Raw genomic sequence first — 14672 nt, forward strand, 5'->3', positions numbered from 1 at the left:
CCACTTCCCAACAGTATACAAAAGTTTACAAACATTCTTAAGCTAGAAAAAGGTTACAGAAAGAATGAGGGCTTGGGTCATAGCTAAACAAGTTACCGGAGGGTTGTGAGAAAAGGGATTCTGTTGAGGAGCAATAAATGATTACTAGGTAGAATGAGTGGGTTGGGGAAAAGAGATTAACTTGTAAATAGTTCTCTTTGGAATTTGAATGCTCCTGGCAGACAACATTATCTTGTGAAAGGGTCTGTTGAGGTATGGTTACGTGTTTGTTTTTTTTTTTTGAATCGGAGTTTCACTCTTGTCACCCAGGCTGGAGTGCAATGGCATGATCTCGGCTCACCACAACCTCTGCCTCCCGGGTTCAAGCGATTTTCCTGCCTCAGTCTCCTGAGTAGCTGAGATTACAGGCATGCGCCACCACGCCCAGCTAATTTTTTGTATTTTTAGTAGAGAAGGGGTTTCTCCATGTTGGTCAGGCTTGTCTCGAACTCCTGACCTCAGGTGATCCGCCCACCTCGGCCTCCCAAAGTGCTGGGATTACAGGCATGAGCCACCGCACCCGGTCAGTGGTTACATTCTTGATCTTTTTTTTCTATAATAGGTAGTGAGATTACAGGGAAGAGAATAAAAAACAATTGTTCTCGTTGGTGGGTTGAGACTTTAGGCAGATAAAGGAACTTCAGAGAACAACTTCATCCAGTGCTTTGAGATAGAGGATTTAGAGATTTTGGAAGGCATGGTCAGAGAGAACTTGAAGTTTCTTCAGCTCAGCATGTCAACCCACCATATTTTTGGTTATTAGTTTCTGAGCCTCAAGAAGATGTAACTGTCATGAGGTCTTGAGCATCATCTGGTCTGAGTTAGGTAAAGGACAGTGAAGGAGGCAGATAATGCATAACTAAGATCAGTGATTGGAAGGGGGGAGGTCTGATCTCTGCTAGACATTTACAGAACAAGAACAATGAGGAAAAGAGTTAAACTATAAGAGGCAGAATTGAAAATATGCTACATGAATCAGTCTTCAGGGCTTAAGTTCCCCTTTGGCATAATAAATTTAGAAGTCCCTCAAATTTTATTTTATTTATTTATTTTTCATTTTTGAGATGGAGTCTCGCTGTCACTAGGCTGGAGTACAATGGCGCGGTCTCGGCTCACTGCAACCTCCGCCCCTCAGGTTCAAGCGATTCTCCTGCTTTAGCCCGCCGAGTAGCTGGGACTACAGGCATGTGCCACCACGCGCAGCTAATTTTTTGTATTTTTAGTAGAGACGGGGTTTCACCATCTTGGCCAGGGTGGCCTCCATCTCTTGACCTTGTGATCTGCCCGCCTCTGCCTCCCAAAGTGCTGGGCTCACAAGCGTGAGCCACCGCACCCAGTCCTTTTCTTTTACAGTATGAATTGAGTGGCAATAAGGTTGATGGGGTCTCGAGTTCAGCTCTTGTTTTTGACATTTGCTTATATCTTGAGCTCAGAAAAGAGAGCATTTTCTAGTGTTCATCCACTATATTTTACTTATTCATTCACTTACATTGCCTCTACTTTCATGTTATTACAGATATCACTTTGATGAATATTCTTGATATGTCCTCATATGGGTCTATAGGAGAGTTTTCTTGGAGCACAGGCCTGGGCACAGAAGGAATGGTTCTCCAAAATGTCTTTTGCAAAGCCACCATCAGTAAACCACCACATGAGAGTGTGAGTTTCTCCATCTCCCATCCAACACTAAGTTATACCCAGTGCTATAAACTGAAAGTTTGTGTCCTCACAAAATTCACTGTTGAAGCCTAGTCTCCAATGTGGTGATATTAGATGCGGCCTTTGGGAGGCGATTAGGTCAATTTCCCAAGAGAATTATTTACATTTATTTTTTTTATTTTTATTTTTTTGTTTTTTTTGAGACGGAGTCTCGCTGTGTCGCCCAGGCTGGAGTGCAGTGGCGCGATCTCGGCTCACTGCAAGCTCAGCCTCCTGGGTTCACGCCATTCTCCTGCCTCAGCCTCTCCGAGTAGCTGGGACTACAGGCGCCCGCCACCACGCCCGGCTAATTTTTTTGTATTTTTAGTAGAGATGGGGTTTCACCGTGGTCTCGATCTCCTGACCTCGTGATCCGCCCGCCTTGGCCTTCCAAAGTGCTGGGATTACAAGCGCGAGCCACCGCGCCCGGCCCGAGAATTATTTACATTTAATCTCTGTTCCCCAAGCCATTTATTCTCCCTATTATTTATTGCCTGTAAACAAAATTACCTATATTTCCCATCTTTCCTCTCCCTTCTGAAATAAGGCTATATAAGTATTTGGGCCTTATTGGGATATTGGATGATCACTCAGTGATTCTCTCCCATGTATACATCATAAATTCGTTTGCCATTTCTCTTATTAATCTGCACTTTGTGAGTTGATTTTTCAGTGAAACTTCAGAGGGCAAAGGGGAAGTTTTTCTCTTGGTTCTCTACACTACTTATGTATATTAAAAATTTAATGTGGCTTGTACTACTTTCTGTCTCAGAAAATTCAGTATTTCTAATCTTGTGCAGATAAGAAACATTATTATCAGCAGATATATAGAAAAACATGTTTTTTACATTTTGAAATCTTTTTTTTTTTGAAACGGAGTCTCTCTCTGTTGCCCAGGCTGGAGTGCAGTGGTAAAATCTTGGCTCCCTGCAACCTCTGCCCAGGCTGGAGTGCAGTGGTGCAATCTTGGCTCACTGCAACCACTGCCTCGTGTGTTCACGCGATTCTCTCGCCTCAGCCTCCTGAGTAGCTGGGATTACAGGTACGCACCCCATCCGGCTAATTTTTGTATTTTTAATGGAGACAGGGTTTTATCGTCATGTTGGCTAGGCTGGTCTTGAACTTCTGACCTCAGGTGATCCACTCATCTTGGCCTCCCAAAGTGCTGGGATTACACGCCTGAGCCACTGGGTCAGGCCTAGAATCTCTTTCATATTGAGAACCATATTTTTGGGAAAGTTTTTGTAGCAGATTCCATTTGAGTGGAAATCTACAGAAGCTTTATTTATAATATATTTTCGGTGACTTTGCTTGCTCTCTTGTTTAATACCCTTTCAGGGCTTCAACACTTCTGGGGAGGAGGGAGTGGTTCTGAAGCATTTGTTCTCATCTTTTCTGCCTCCTAAACAAAAATGTTTCCTGTTTTGCAACACAAGATTGGAAAATGTTGCTTTGTGAAGCAGAAGCTAACAGAAATCATAAAAATAAATAAATAGAAAATAAAAAATAAAAAAGACTGGCCATTAGCAGAAGTGACATCATTAAAGTGATTTGTTTCTGTGTTACTGATCAAACTGGATTATTTCCCAAATCTTGACCAGTGACAAGAGTGACTTCTCAATCCAATCTTATCAGAGAATTTAGGTGTATTTCTCCATTTCTGAGGGTGGAGGTCGTTTTAAACTTCTGCTTTGATTTCTGAAGTTTCAATAATTTGAGTCTCTGGAATTAACCAGCAGTAGAAAGATAAACAGGAAAAAAAAAGGCATACAAATTTATTACCTGCATATGCACAGGAGCCTCACAAAATATAATACTCCAAGAAATGATACCGGTGGGCTAGGGGAGGTACCCAAACGCAGTTAGGATGTTGATCTCAGCCAGTGTCCAGGCCCTTGCCACTGCTGTCAGAAAGAATCCAAGGACAAGTCAGAAAATAGTGAAAGTACAGAGGTTTATTGCAAAGTGAAAAATACATGCTCAAGGAAGGGAAGTGCAGGCTTACTCAAGAGAGTCAGTCTTGCCCAGGAGTGATTGGGGCTTCTATCTTTATGGGTTTCTTTAACCAGTGGGTGGAATATTCATGAAGATTTCTGGAAAAGGGTAATAATTTCTCAGAACTGTGGTGCCATCCATTTTTCCATGAAATATGCGTGTTCTCGGAACTGTCATGGTGTTGGTGGGTATCTAATTTGTATGTTAATAAGTGTATAATAAGGTCCCAGGTGAAAGCTAGGTCAAATCCAGTGCCATGTTGGGTCAAGTAGGACTTAGTCAACTTGGCAAACATTTCGGTTTTCAGGGTATTTTTGGCTCCTAGCTTGTGCAGCTATTTCAACAGTTTCCTTTTTGCTAGTCATGTGAACTACTGCCTGGAATTTTCTATTCTCTTGTGACCACTCTATATTATTTCTCTCTGAGAAGGGCCAAATAATTGACATTTTTATACCATTCTGAAGACTACAGAAAGAAAAAAGGTCTTGAGACTTCTGGGGGTTTGGAGGAGGTGGTGACACAAGTTGTAGGAGGGTGAGGGAGGAAAGGCACTAGGGGAGGAAAGGCAAAGGTTTTCTTGTTATGTAGATAAAGTCTCTCAGGTAATCGCAGAATAGCTGACAGCCTGTGACAAAGTAGTTTTCTCTCCTTTGAGTCAGTCTTAGATTCCTCTTTAGGCAGGAAAGGGGGCCTCAGAGAAAGCCAGTACTTGCATCCACTGTTTACTAATGTAGATTTCCTTGATTGGTATACATTTCTTTTACAAAAGAGTTTTTCAGGGCTATTCCTATGTCTGCAGTTTCTCTGAATAGCCATCTTGAAATATGACAAAGTATATTTCGGGGTGGCATATTTTAGTCTCCCACAAGAGCCACTCCAAACTAAGATTCAGAGATAAAATCAGGTTCAATGAATATTTTTTGTGTACCTAATGTGTTTTCTGGGGCACTGTCCTAGGCCCTAGAATTTATTACTGCATTTAACCTTTAAAGCAATCTCTTGGGGAAAGTAAAGTGAAGGAAATAAAAATATTTTACCCCAAAAGATATTTCTTTGCCCTATTTTGAAATGGGTGCCTCAGGGCCCGGAGACCGATGAGGCCCTGCAGATCAGTCTTTTGTGGGGGAAATTTCCATTTGTTGCCAGGCTTTCCCTTTCTTGTCCTTTCCTGGATTTAGGAGAGATTAACTGAGAGTCTGATCCTTTTTTTATTTTTATTTTTAAAGAGACTGTCTTGCTCTGTCAGCCAGGCTGGAGTGCAATGGTGCAATCATAGTTCACTGCATCCTTGAACTCACGGGTTCAAGCAATCTTCCTGCCTCAGCCTTCTGAGCAGCTAGAACTATAGGTGTGCACTGCAACACCCACCTTTCTTTTCATTTGTTTTTTGTAGAGACAGGATTTTGCTATGTTACCCAGGCTGATCTCAAACTCCTGGGCTCAAGGAATCCTCCTTCCACTGCCTCCCAAAGTGGAGGGCATGAGCCACCACGCCCACCCTGACAAGAGACATTTACCATCTATTTTTTCTGAGGACTGCTAGCTGTGTGTTTTCATCTACATAACAAGACCCGCCCCCCTTGCTAGCCAAGTCTCTTCTTTTCTCCCTGTTTTGCCGGGACCCAAGCTTGCACTTTCTATAACCTCAAGGTGATATATAAACTTCTATATCTCATTGGTGGGTGGGTCTTCATTTTGAAGTCTCCAGTGTCTATGTGCTAAATCAACCAGCCTCATGTCAGTGATTTTCAGGGAGCTTCCGGGGGCCCAAGGCCAGTGCCCGTTTCAGTTAAAAATGGCGTCTTATGTAACCTGTAATCTAACTGTTAGTTATGGGGTTCAAGAGATGCTATCCCCAAAGGACAGCATGTGCAGGAAGGACTTTGGCTTTCCCCTTGAAGCTGATTGACCTTGGATATACAGATTTGCCGACTTTCCTCGGAGAAAGTGAGACCCTTGTGAGATGGGTCACTGAGGACCAGAGAAAAAGACCATCTTAGAAGACAAAGGACACAGGAAAGAATCAGAATGAACAAGCCTTGACGACTTTCCCCCAGTTTACCCCTGCTTTAAAGTTGATTTAAGACGGTCAACCAATGGTGTGACAGCTATCCTCAGTGAGAACGTAAGTGGCTCTGAAAAGAGCCTTTGGAAGCTTGGAAGCAGGTAGGAAACAGAAGCTAGAGCAGGGGATTATGCTCGCTCGCCACGGATACGACGAGCAAGCTGGATGTCCTTAGGCATAATAGTGACGCGTTTGGCGTGAATAGCACAGAGGTTAGTGTCCTCAAAGAGCCCTACCAGATAGGCCTCGCACGCCTCTTGCAGCGCCATCACCGCCGAGCTCTGGAAACGTAGGTCGGTTTTGAAATCCTGCGCGATTTCTCGCACCAGGCGCTGAAATGGCAGTTTGCGGATGAGCAGTTCAGTTGACTTCTGATAACGGCGGATCTCGCGCAAAGCCACGGTGCCTGGCCGGTAGCGATGGGGCTTCTTCACACCGCCAGTGGCTGGAGCGCTTTTTCGCGCTGCCTTGGTGGCCAGCTGCTTCCGCGGTGCCTTGCCGCCGGTAGACTTGCGAGCTGTCTGCTTCGTCCGGGCCATAGTTGAGAAAGCTATGCTCTGAAAGCAAGCAGCTGAATGAGCAGTGGTTTCTACCAGAATTTATAACGATGATCTGATCCTGATTGGTCAGAACTGTTGTAGGAAAAACCTGATTGGTTCTTAATGCTATCTTCATTTGGTTCCTGCCCCACCCCACCCCCCTTTTTTTTTTAACCAAACGGAGTCTCCTTCTGTTGCCCAGGCTGGAGTGCGGTGGCGCGATCTCAGCTCACTGCAACCTCCGCCTCCCGGGTTCAAGCGATTCTGCCTCAGCCTCCTGAGTAGCTGGGACTACAGGCACTCGCCACGACGCCCGGCTAATTTTTTTTAGTAGAGAAGGGGTTTCACCATGTTGGCCAGGCTGGTCTCAAACTCCTGACCTCAAGTTATCCGCCTGCCTCGGACTCCCAAAGTGCTTGGATTACAGGCGTGAGCCACCGCGCCCGTCCTCCGCGCCAATCTTATTTATTGTTTTCAACCAACCATGTTAAGATTCCCCCAATGAAAAGATAATCTGAGCTAGAATTTGTGTAGGTCAGTCGTAGTCTTAAACTCATTTCCAATGGGTCATTTTTCCTATTTCGGATCGTGTAAAAATACATACAGTAGAACAACGTATTTGCTAGTATTTTCAAAAAGTAGTTCCGTTTTGTAACAGCTTAATTAAATCTTTTAATGACTGTACCAAGACCCAGAACAAAAACAATTTAAACTTAGGCTGGCACATTCTCCCCTAAAACACCAAAACTTTAGTTTTGTCCACTGTGGTGTGGGGAAGGAGTTTGATAGGTGCTTGACTAAATGATACCAATAAATGGTATCTGACCTCTTCATGAACTGAGTTTAACGCAATCCAATGGCTGATTGGATTAATTATGTAAATCATTGCTTAATTTCATTAGCATGCGCGGAATTACAGGTTTGGGTCAGTGATTAGATTTTTGCCAGTGAATCTGGGTAGTTCTGACAACAGCATTTTATTAGGTTGGAGATTTTAGTTGATCAAAGGACTACCAGGTTCTGGTGTTGATAAAGACCCATAAAAACAACAAAAAGGTTGGTTTAACATTTATTATATTCACAGGAGCAAATGATCACCAGAAATACTTTTGTTTGGGTTTTGTTTTTCTTTTTTTGAGACGGGGTCTCGCTCTGTCGCCCAGGCTGGAGTGCAGTGGCGAGGTCATGGCTCACTGAAATCTCAAACTCCTGGGACTCAAGTGTTCCTTCTGCTGTCAGTCTGCCAAGTACAGGCGAGGGCCGCTGGGCCCGGTATTTTTTTTTTTTTAAGATGGAGTCTCGCTCTGTCGCCCAGGCTTGAGTGCAGTGGCGTGATCTCGGCTCACTGCAACCTCTGCCTCCTGGGTTCAAGCGATTCTCCTGCCTCAGCCTCCCTAGTAGCGCTCGCCACCACGCCCGGCTAATCTTTGTGTTTTTAGTAGGGACGGGGTTTCACCATGTTGGCCAGGGTGGTCTCGATCTCTTGACCTTGTGATACACCTTCCTCGGCCTCCCAAAGTGCTGGGATTACAGGTGTGAGCCACCGCGCACAGCCCTTTTTTTTTTTTAAGAGGCAGGGGTCTAGTTATCAGGGTGGTCTCGAAATCCAGGTCCCAAGAGATTTCTCCCCTCCCAACCCGCCTGCCTCAGTTTCCGAAAACGCTGAGCACGTGTAAACGACCGCGCCCGTCCCCAAGTTTTTTAAAGACCCAGGAGTGTTTGTGGGGAGGGGACAATCAAGGAGGGTGCTTTCATGTTATAATGTAGGAGTTGGATAGTACTTACTAGGCCTGATTCAATATCTGTATTTTACCCAGTAGGAAACTAATGACCTCAGTGCTTGAACTTGGCCACAAATTTCTGATAGGTTTGGAGAACAGAGTGCTCAGTTCTTCCGTAGAAATGGTGGGTGGCTCTGAAAAGAGCCTTTTGTTTTATAAGTTTACGTTTTTAAAGTTCAGCCCTTACTTGCCCTTAGCTTTGTGGTGGCTCTCAGTCTTCTTGGGGAGCAATACGGCCTGGATATTAGGCAGAACACCGCCCTGAGCGATGGTAACTTTACCAAGCAGCTTGTTTAGTTCCTCGTCGTTGCGGATGGCCAGCTGCAAGTGGCGAGGGATGATGCGCGTCTTTTTGTTGTCGCGGGCTGCGTTGCCCGCCAGCTCCAGGATCTCGGCAGTCAGGTACTCCAGCACGGCCGCCAAGTACACCGGCGCGCCGGCCCCGACCCGCTCAGCATAGTTGCCCTTGCGGAGCAGACGGTGCACTCGCCCTACGGGAAATTGAAGCCCGGCTCTAGAGGAGCGGGTTTTGGCCTTGGCGCGAGCCTTGCCGCCCTGCTTGCCACGTCCAGACATGGTAAAACGACCTGTGGCCTAAGTCAGAAAGTGAGTGGAAGGAAACTACAGGGACGCGCATTTTATAGCAGCTGCTGGGCGCGAAAAAGAAGCTGGGCCATTGGCTAAGCTTGCAGCTCCCTCTTAATGCAAATGAGGTTTCTGAATATACGTGTTTTGATTGGACTATATTGATATTGACGTCATCTGAGTAACTTCCAATCAGACAGAAGAGTTTCTCAATCTCATCTGCATATAGACTGGTAAATAAATAGGGCATAATCCAGCTTGTCCTCATTCTTATTTTTTGAGTGCTCTTTCACTCTCCTCCGCCATGCCCGACCCGGCTAAATCCGCTCCAGCCCCCAAAAAGGGCTCCAAGAAAGCCGTAACCAAGGCCCAGAAAAAGGATGGCAAGAAGCGCAAGCGCAGCCGCAAAGAGAGTTACTCTATCTACGTGTACAAGGTGCTGAAGCAGGTCCACCCCGACACCGGCATCTCATCGAAGGCTATGGGCATCATGAACTCCTTCGTCAATGACATCTTTGAGCGAATCGCTGGCGAGGCTTCCCGCCTGGCGCATTATAACAAGCGCTCGACCATCACCTCCAGGGAGATCCAGACGGCCGTGCGCCTGCTGCTGCCCGGGGAGCTGGCTAAGCACGCCGTGTCCGAGGGCACAAAGGCCGTCACCAAGTACACCAGCTCCAAGTGAGCTCTCGCAGCTGCCGACAATCCAAAGGCTCTTTTCAGAGCCACTCACGCTTCCAGAGAAAGAGCCGGTGCATTTTGCTTGTAGTCATTTGGGTGGGCTCCGGCCGGCCTCCATTAGGAACGAAGATGGCGGGAAAAGGTAAGCTAAGCTCCCTAGGCTTTTTGCGTGTGAGTATAGACGCTCCATCAGACAAATTTAGCTTGGGTTCTTAGATACCCTTGGGGAAAAATGCTTGCAGTTGTGCTTTAAGCTACAATTACAAGTTTGCTTCCGGTTTTCGGTTACTCTTTTGAAGGGGTGGCCTGCCCTTCCACACCTGTGGGTATTTCTAGTCGGGTGGGACGAGAGACTGAGAAAAGAAGTAAGACACAGAGACAAAATATAGAGAAACAACAGTGGGTCCAGGCGACCGGTACTCAGCACAGCGAGGACCTGCACCGGCACCGGCCCCTGAGTTCCCTCAGTTTTTATTGATTATTTTCATTATTTCAGCAAAAAGGAATGTAGCAGGAGAGCAGGGTGATGATAAGGAGGTCAGCAAAAAACATGTGAGCAAAAGAATCTATGTCATAGTTAAGTTTAAGGGAAGATACTATGCCTGGATGTGCACGTAAGCCAGATTTATGTTTCTCTCCACCCAGCATCTCAGTGAAGTAAAGAATAACAAAGCAGCATTACTGCAAACATGTCTCACCTCCCACCATAGGGCAGTTTTTCTCCTATCTCAGAATTGAACAAATGTACAATCGGGTTTTATACCGAGACATTCAGTTCCCAGGGGCAGGCAGGAGACAGTGGCCTTCCTCTATCTCAACTGCAAGAGGCTTTCCTCTTTTACTAATCCACCTCAGCACAGACCCTTAACGGGTGTCAGGCTGGGGGACAGTCAGGTCTTTCTCATCCCACGAGGTCATATTTCAGACTATCACATGGGGAGAAACCTTGGACAACACCCCGCTTTCAAGGGCAGAGGTCCCTGCGGCTTTCTGCAGTGCATTGTGCCCCTGGTTTATTGAGACTAGAGAATGGTGATGACTTTTACCAAGTATACTGCTTGTAAACATTTTGTTAACAAGGCACGTCCTGCACAGCCCTAGATCCCTTAAACCTTGATTTCATACAACACATGTTTTTGTGAGCTCCAGGTTGGGTCAAAGTGGCTGGGGCAAAGCTACAAATTAACATCTCAGCGAAGCAATTGTTTAAACTACCAGTCTTTTTCAAAATGGAGTCTCTTATGTCTTTCCTTTCTACATAGACACAGTAACAGTCTGATCTCTCTTTTTTTTCCCCTACACTCTTTCCTTTTTTTTGAGATGGAGTCTTGCTCTGTCGCCCAGGATAGAGTGCAGTGGCGCGATCTCGGATCACTGCAAGCTCCGCCTCCCGGGTTCAACCAATTCTCCTGCCTCGGCCTCCTAAGTAGCTGGGATTACAGGCGCCCGCCACCGTGCCGGACTAATTATTGCATTTTTAGTAGAGACAGAGTTTTACCGTCTTGGCCAGGCTAGTTTCGAACTCCTGACCTCGTGATCCACCCATCTCGGCCTCCCAAAATGTTGGGATAACAGGCGTGAGCCATCGCGCCCGGCCCGGTTATTCTTTCAGTGCCTGTAACGTCCCCCTTCTTTGATTGGTCAACGCTCTATTTGAAAAGCCCGCCAAGGGCTGCAATTTGCCAGATAGTCTCATCCGGGTTGTGTTTTTCGAAGAGGTTCTCCCGGAATGGAAATGAATTTTCCGTTATCTGCAGGAGTGCATCGGACTCTGGCGCCTAGAGCCGGAAGCTGTGAATTAACCGTCCCACTTTCTGCAGTTGTACGGATAATGGGTGACATTGGCTTACCGGTGTCCATTTTCCATACACTCTAGAGAATAGGCATTGTAGCATCACGTCTGCCATCGCCGCAGATATGTTAAGGTGGGTTGAAATTACTGGTGTCAAAGCGGAACGGGAAACATTAAAGACTAACGAAGCTCCTTTAGCATAAAATGTTGAACAAAGAACCCGGCAACTTGGGAAAACCGCTTTTTTTGCAATGTTAATCAGTTGGCCTTGGGGAGGGAGGTATGCCAGGATTAGCTGGGGCGGGGGCAGCTTTCAGGCTGGGATTTTAAAGTTCATGGTCAGGAATCCTGAGACAGAAGTTGGAGAACCCCGCGTTTAAAGAGAAGCGGACCCCAGAAGAGATCACAGAAATAGGAGGTAAACCAAGAGCGTGCGAGTACAAGGGAGTGGAGACTTTTCAAGGCATGATCCCCTCTTCTCAACGGTGCCTGAATTCTCATAGCATTGCATCCTCTGCCACTGCGTTATCCCCCCTTCAATAAATTATTTCTATTGTAAATCTTTCCTTTAGCAGCAAAATAGCAAGCCCTTCCACAATTCCACTCCAGGCTTTAAAATCACCCCTTAACTTTTCCTTTATTTTCCTGACGTCACTTCCTTTGAAGCTGTGGGTGGAAGGTTATCTCGGACGAATAGTCTCGTCTCTGTCACAAGTGACAAACAGCCCCGAATTATGCCAATTGGTTAGCGGGTCGTGCAAACTACATTGTAGGATTTGCCATTCACTTCCCTAAAATGTTCTCTTCCCCAGTTCCTGTACCTTGTCATTAACGTTTGGCGCCTCGGGCTTGGCGACAGAGCTTATCGGCAAGCTAAGCTACTTGGAGAGCAGTCCCCTGATTTCATTATGTTCTTTAACTTGGCATCACATTTGTCCCCTCCTTTCATTCCTCTTCGCTCTCTTTTTCGAGATTGGTTTCTCCCTGCCCATCCCGCGTCCTTGAGAGAACATCTGAGGGATGATTAGCCTCCGAGTGGGTGAGAGAGTACGTGTGGACTTCTCCTGCCATCTTGTGGCAAAAAAGCAAAAGTACAAGTTCAAGGCGTTGTGTTTTCCAGCCCCAGTTAAAATGCATTCTTCTTAATTTTCTACTGCGTCAGTAGGCTAGGGTAGGGTTTCCATTTTTCACTCCTTTTAATTGCAGGATTCAAGCTTCTTCAAGAGTCGTTAGTGCGGAGGTTAAAAGGGAGCGGGAGGGGGGCGGGGGAGGTAAATAGGAAGAACGAGGAGTGGGTAAGGGAGAAAGTCCTTTTGAGTTTTGTGATCTCGTTAGAGCTGTCCAAAAGAAATAAACAAATAAAAAAAGTCAAAAGCCAAAATGCTTTATACCCTAAAATAAATAATAATAGGATCATGCTTTCTAGTTCTATTAGATTAAGTCCCCACGCTTACAACTCAATTTAACCTTAATTATCTGTTTAAAGGCCCTGTCTTCAAATACCAACCACACTGAGAGTTGGAACTTCAACATGAAGTTGTTTTGTTTTGTTTTTTTGAGACAGAGTCTCACTCTGTCGCCCAGGCTGGAGTGCAGTGGCACAATCTCGGCTCACTTCAACTTCCACCTCCTGGGTTCAAGCGATTCTTTTGCCTCAACCTCCCGAGTAGCTGAACTACAGACAGGCACCTGCCACCGCGCCCAGCTAATTTTTTTGTGTGTTTTTAGTACAGACAGGGTTTCACCATGTTGTCCAGGCTGGTCGTGGACTCCCAAAGTGCTGGGATTACAGGCGCGAGTCACTGCACCTGGTCTAAGTTTTGGGGGAACACAATGAAGTCCATAACAGCACTTAAGACCATTTTCCATGCTTTCATCCCAACTTTCTATTCCAAGTTCTCCTTTATAAAATATCTACATTTAGTTTAATTTGCAGATAAGTTGACAGTTATGATATTCCTTAAACCAGAAGTTAAAAGTCAGTTGCTCACAAAGACCCAGCACATTACAGCAAAAACAGCTGGATATTAAAAATCATGCCTTATCTCTATAAAGAGAGGTGCTATTTGCCATTTTTCTTGAAGCACACAGACTTCTGACATCATATTTCATTTTTCCAGTTTTGATAGAGATAATTGACCAAGATCTATTTCACTGTTTTCTTAATTCTGCTGTAAGAACAACCATAGCACAAGCATATTGATAAATGCCAAGTAATATGGAAACTAACAGGACCAGTGGGAACTTGAGAACTGAAGACAAAACCTATGCAATTTGGTTTCACTGATTTCTCCCTTCTAGCAATGCAAGCGCAAGGACAGTGTAACTTCCAATTTTTCAAGAGTATATGCAGCTTAATATGAAATATTATAAATTTTCAATACTGACAGCTAACAAAAAATTTATATCACAGTACAGACTATTAAAAAAAAAAGTTTGTTGACTTCATCAAGTCCTTCACCTCTAAAGTAGAGCTCTCATGAAGCCCTTCATCCTTGAAGTTGAGATCTCTGGACATTAACAAAGATTCCTGTATCCATGACAAGCTTTTCACCAAGCTGCTCTTTCTGCCATGAGGGCCCAGATCAAATGCCCCAGCCTTCCCAACTTTCTAAATCCTCAGCTGAAAATAATTCATTCCTCACTTGGCCCCTCTGGATAAAGCACCAGGCCTCACATACATCAGGCATTCAAGAGTTATTTTCTGCCAGTTAAGTAAACAGATAAAGTGAAATAAAGACAAAACAAAAAATTCAGTTCTCACAGCTATGAGGTAAAAGTGGTGAAGGATGTTCAGAGTTGTTCATTGCGGATTGAGTAGTTACCTGGGTAAATAAACCTGTTCTTTTCTATTTATGTTACATTTGTCTTATTTTCTTATTAATGTTATTCTTTGTGGGGGTGGGGACTTCCCAGCGAAAACCAGAAGGCCTGCTAGACAAATTCTGAAAGAGCTGTAACACTATTTTTTATTATTAATATTATTCATAATTGACAAATCATAATTGTATACATTTTTGACAGAGAGTGTGATGTTTTGATATACTGTTGGGGCTCAGAAAACTATAACTCAAAATGAAGGCCTCAGCAGCAGCCTCAGAAGCAGAAGCTATTCCCTGACCTCCTGCCCTTCTGTCTCTGATCTATCATTCTCCCTCAAGGTTAGCCACAGAAACTAGAATCTCTCTTCCCCAAGGCAGGTCATAAAAACCAGAATCCTTTTTCCCCAAAGCCAGCCGTAAAACCTACAAATATTACTCTAGCTCCCCTCACTCACCCCATTCCCCAAGGCTTTTTGTATGAAAACTGGCCATTTATGGTCAGAAATTATCTGCCCTACCTCGTTTGACTGTAGGTCATAAGACCCCTATTCCAGAGAGGGACCTGCCCTATACCCAGAAGGAAAGAATGCTGCTCAGAGAAGCCAAGAAGAATCTGGACAGACAGGCCTTGCTGGATTTCCCTACTCTGTTTACTATCATTAGATCCTACCCTTC

General features: G+C 45.0%; 3 protein-coding genes and 1 non-coding gene across 4 annotated transcripts; 1 reads left to right on the forward strand and 3 right to left on the reverse strand.

Annotated features, from left to right (window-relative positions):
- Nucleotides 1–5253: 5253 nt before the first annotated feature.
- On the reverse strand, nt 5254–6370 carry LOC131382134 (histone H3.1). Its single transcript, XM_058432433.1, has one exon. It carries the CDS (start codon nt 6334–6336, stop codon nt 5926–5928), a length of 411 nt encoding a protein of 136 aa, XP_058288416.1. The 5' UTR covers nt 6337–6370; the 3' UTR covers nt 5254–5925.
- Nucleotides 6371–8239: 1869 nt separating this feature from the next.
- Nucleotides 8240–8737, reverse strand: LOC116460006 (histone H2A type 1). Its single transcript, XM_032140831.2, has one exon. The coding sequence runs from the start codon at nt 8691–8693 to the stop codon at nt 8301–8303; it is 393 nt and encodes a 130-aa protein (XP_031996722.1). The 5' UTR covers nt 8694–8737; the 3' UTR covers nt 8240–8300.
- Nucleotides 8738–8968: 231 nt separating this feature from the next.
- On the forward strand, nt 8969–9475 carry LOC116460229 (histone H2B type 1-O). The gene has a single exon (XM_032141182.2). The coding sequence runs from the start codon at nt 9007–9009 to the stop codon at nt 9385–9387; it is 381 nt and encodes a 126-aa protein (XP_031997073.1). The 5' UTR covers nt 8969–9006; the 3' UTR covers nt 9388–9475.
- Nucleotides 9476–14077: 4602 nt separating this feature from the next.
- LOC116460597 (U7 small nuclear RNA) lies at nt 14078–14140 on the reverse strand. Its single transcript, XR_004245881.1, has one exon. It is a non-coding gene; the product is annotated as a U7 small nuclear RNA (small nuclear RNA).
- Nucleotides 14141–14672: the final 532 nt, after the last annotated feature.

The sequence above is a fragment of the Hylobates moloch genome, unplaced genomic scaffold, assembly GCF_009828535.3.
Source record: "Hylobates moloch isolate HMO894 unplaced genomic scaffold, HMol_V3 SCAFFOLD_20, whole genome shotgun sequence".
In the NCBI taxonomy this organism is placed as follows: Eukaryota; Metazoa; Chordata; class Mammalia; order Primates; family Hylobatidae; genus Hylobates; species Hylobates moloch.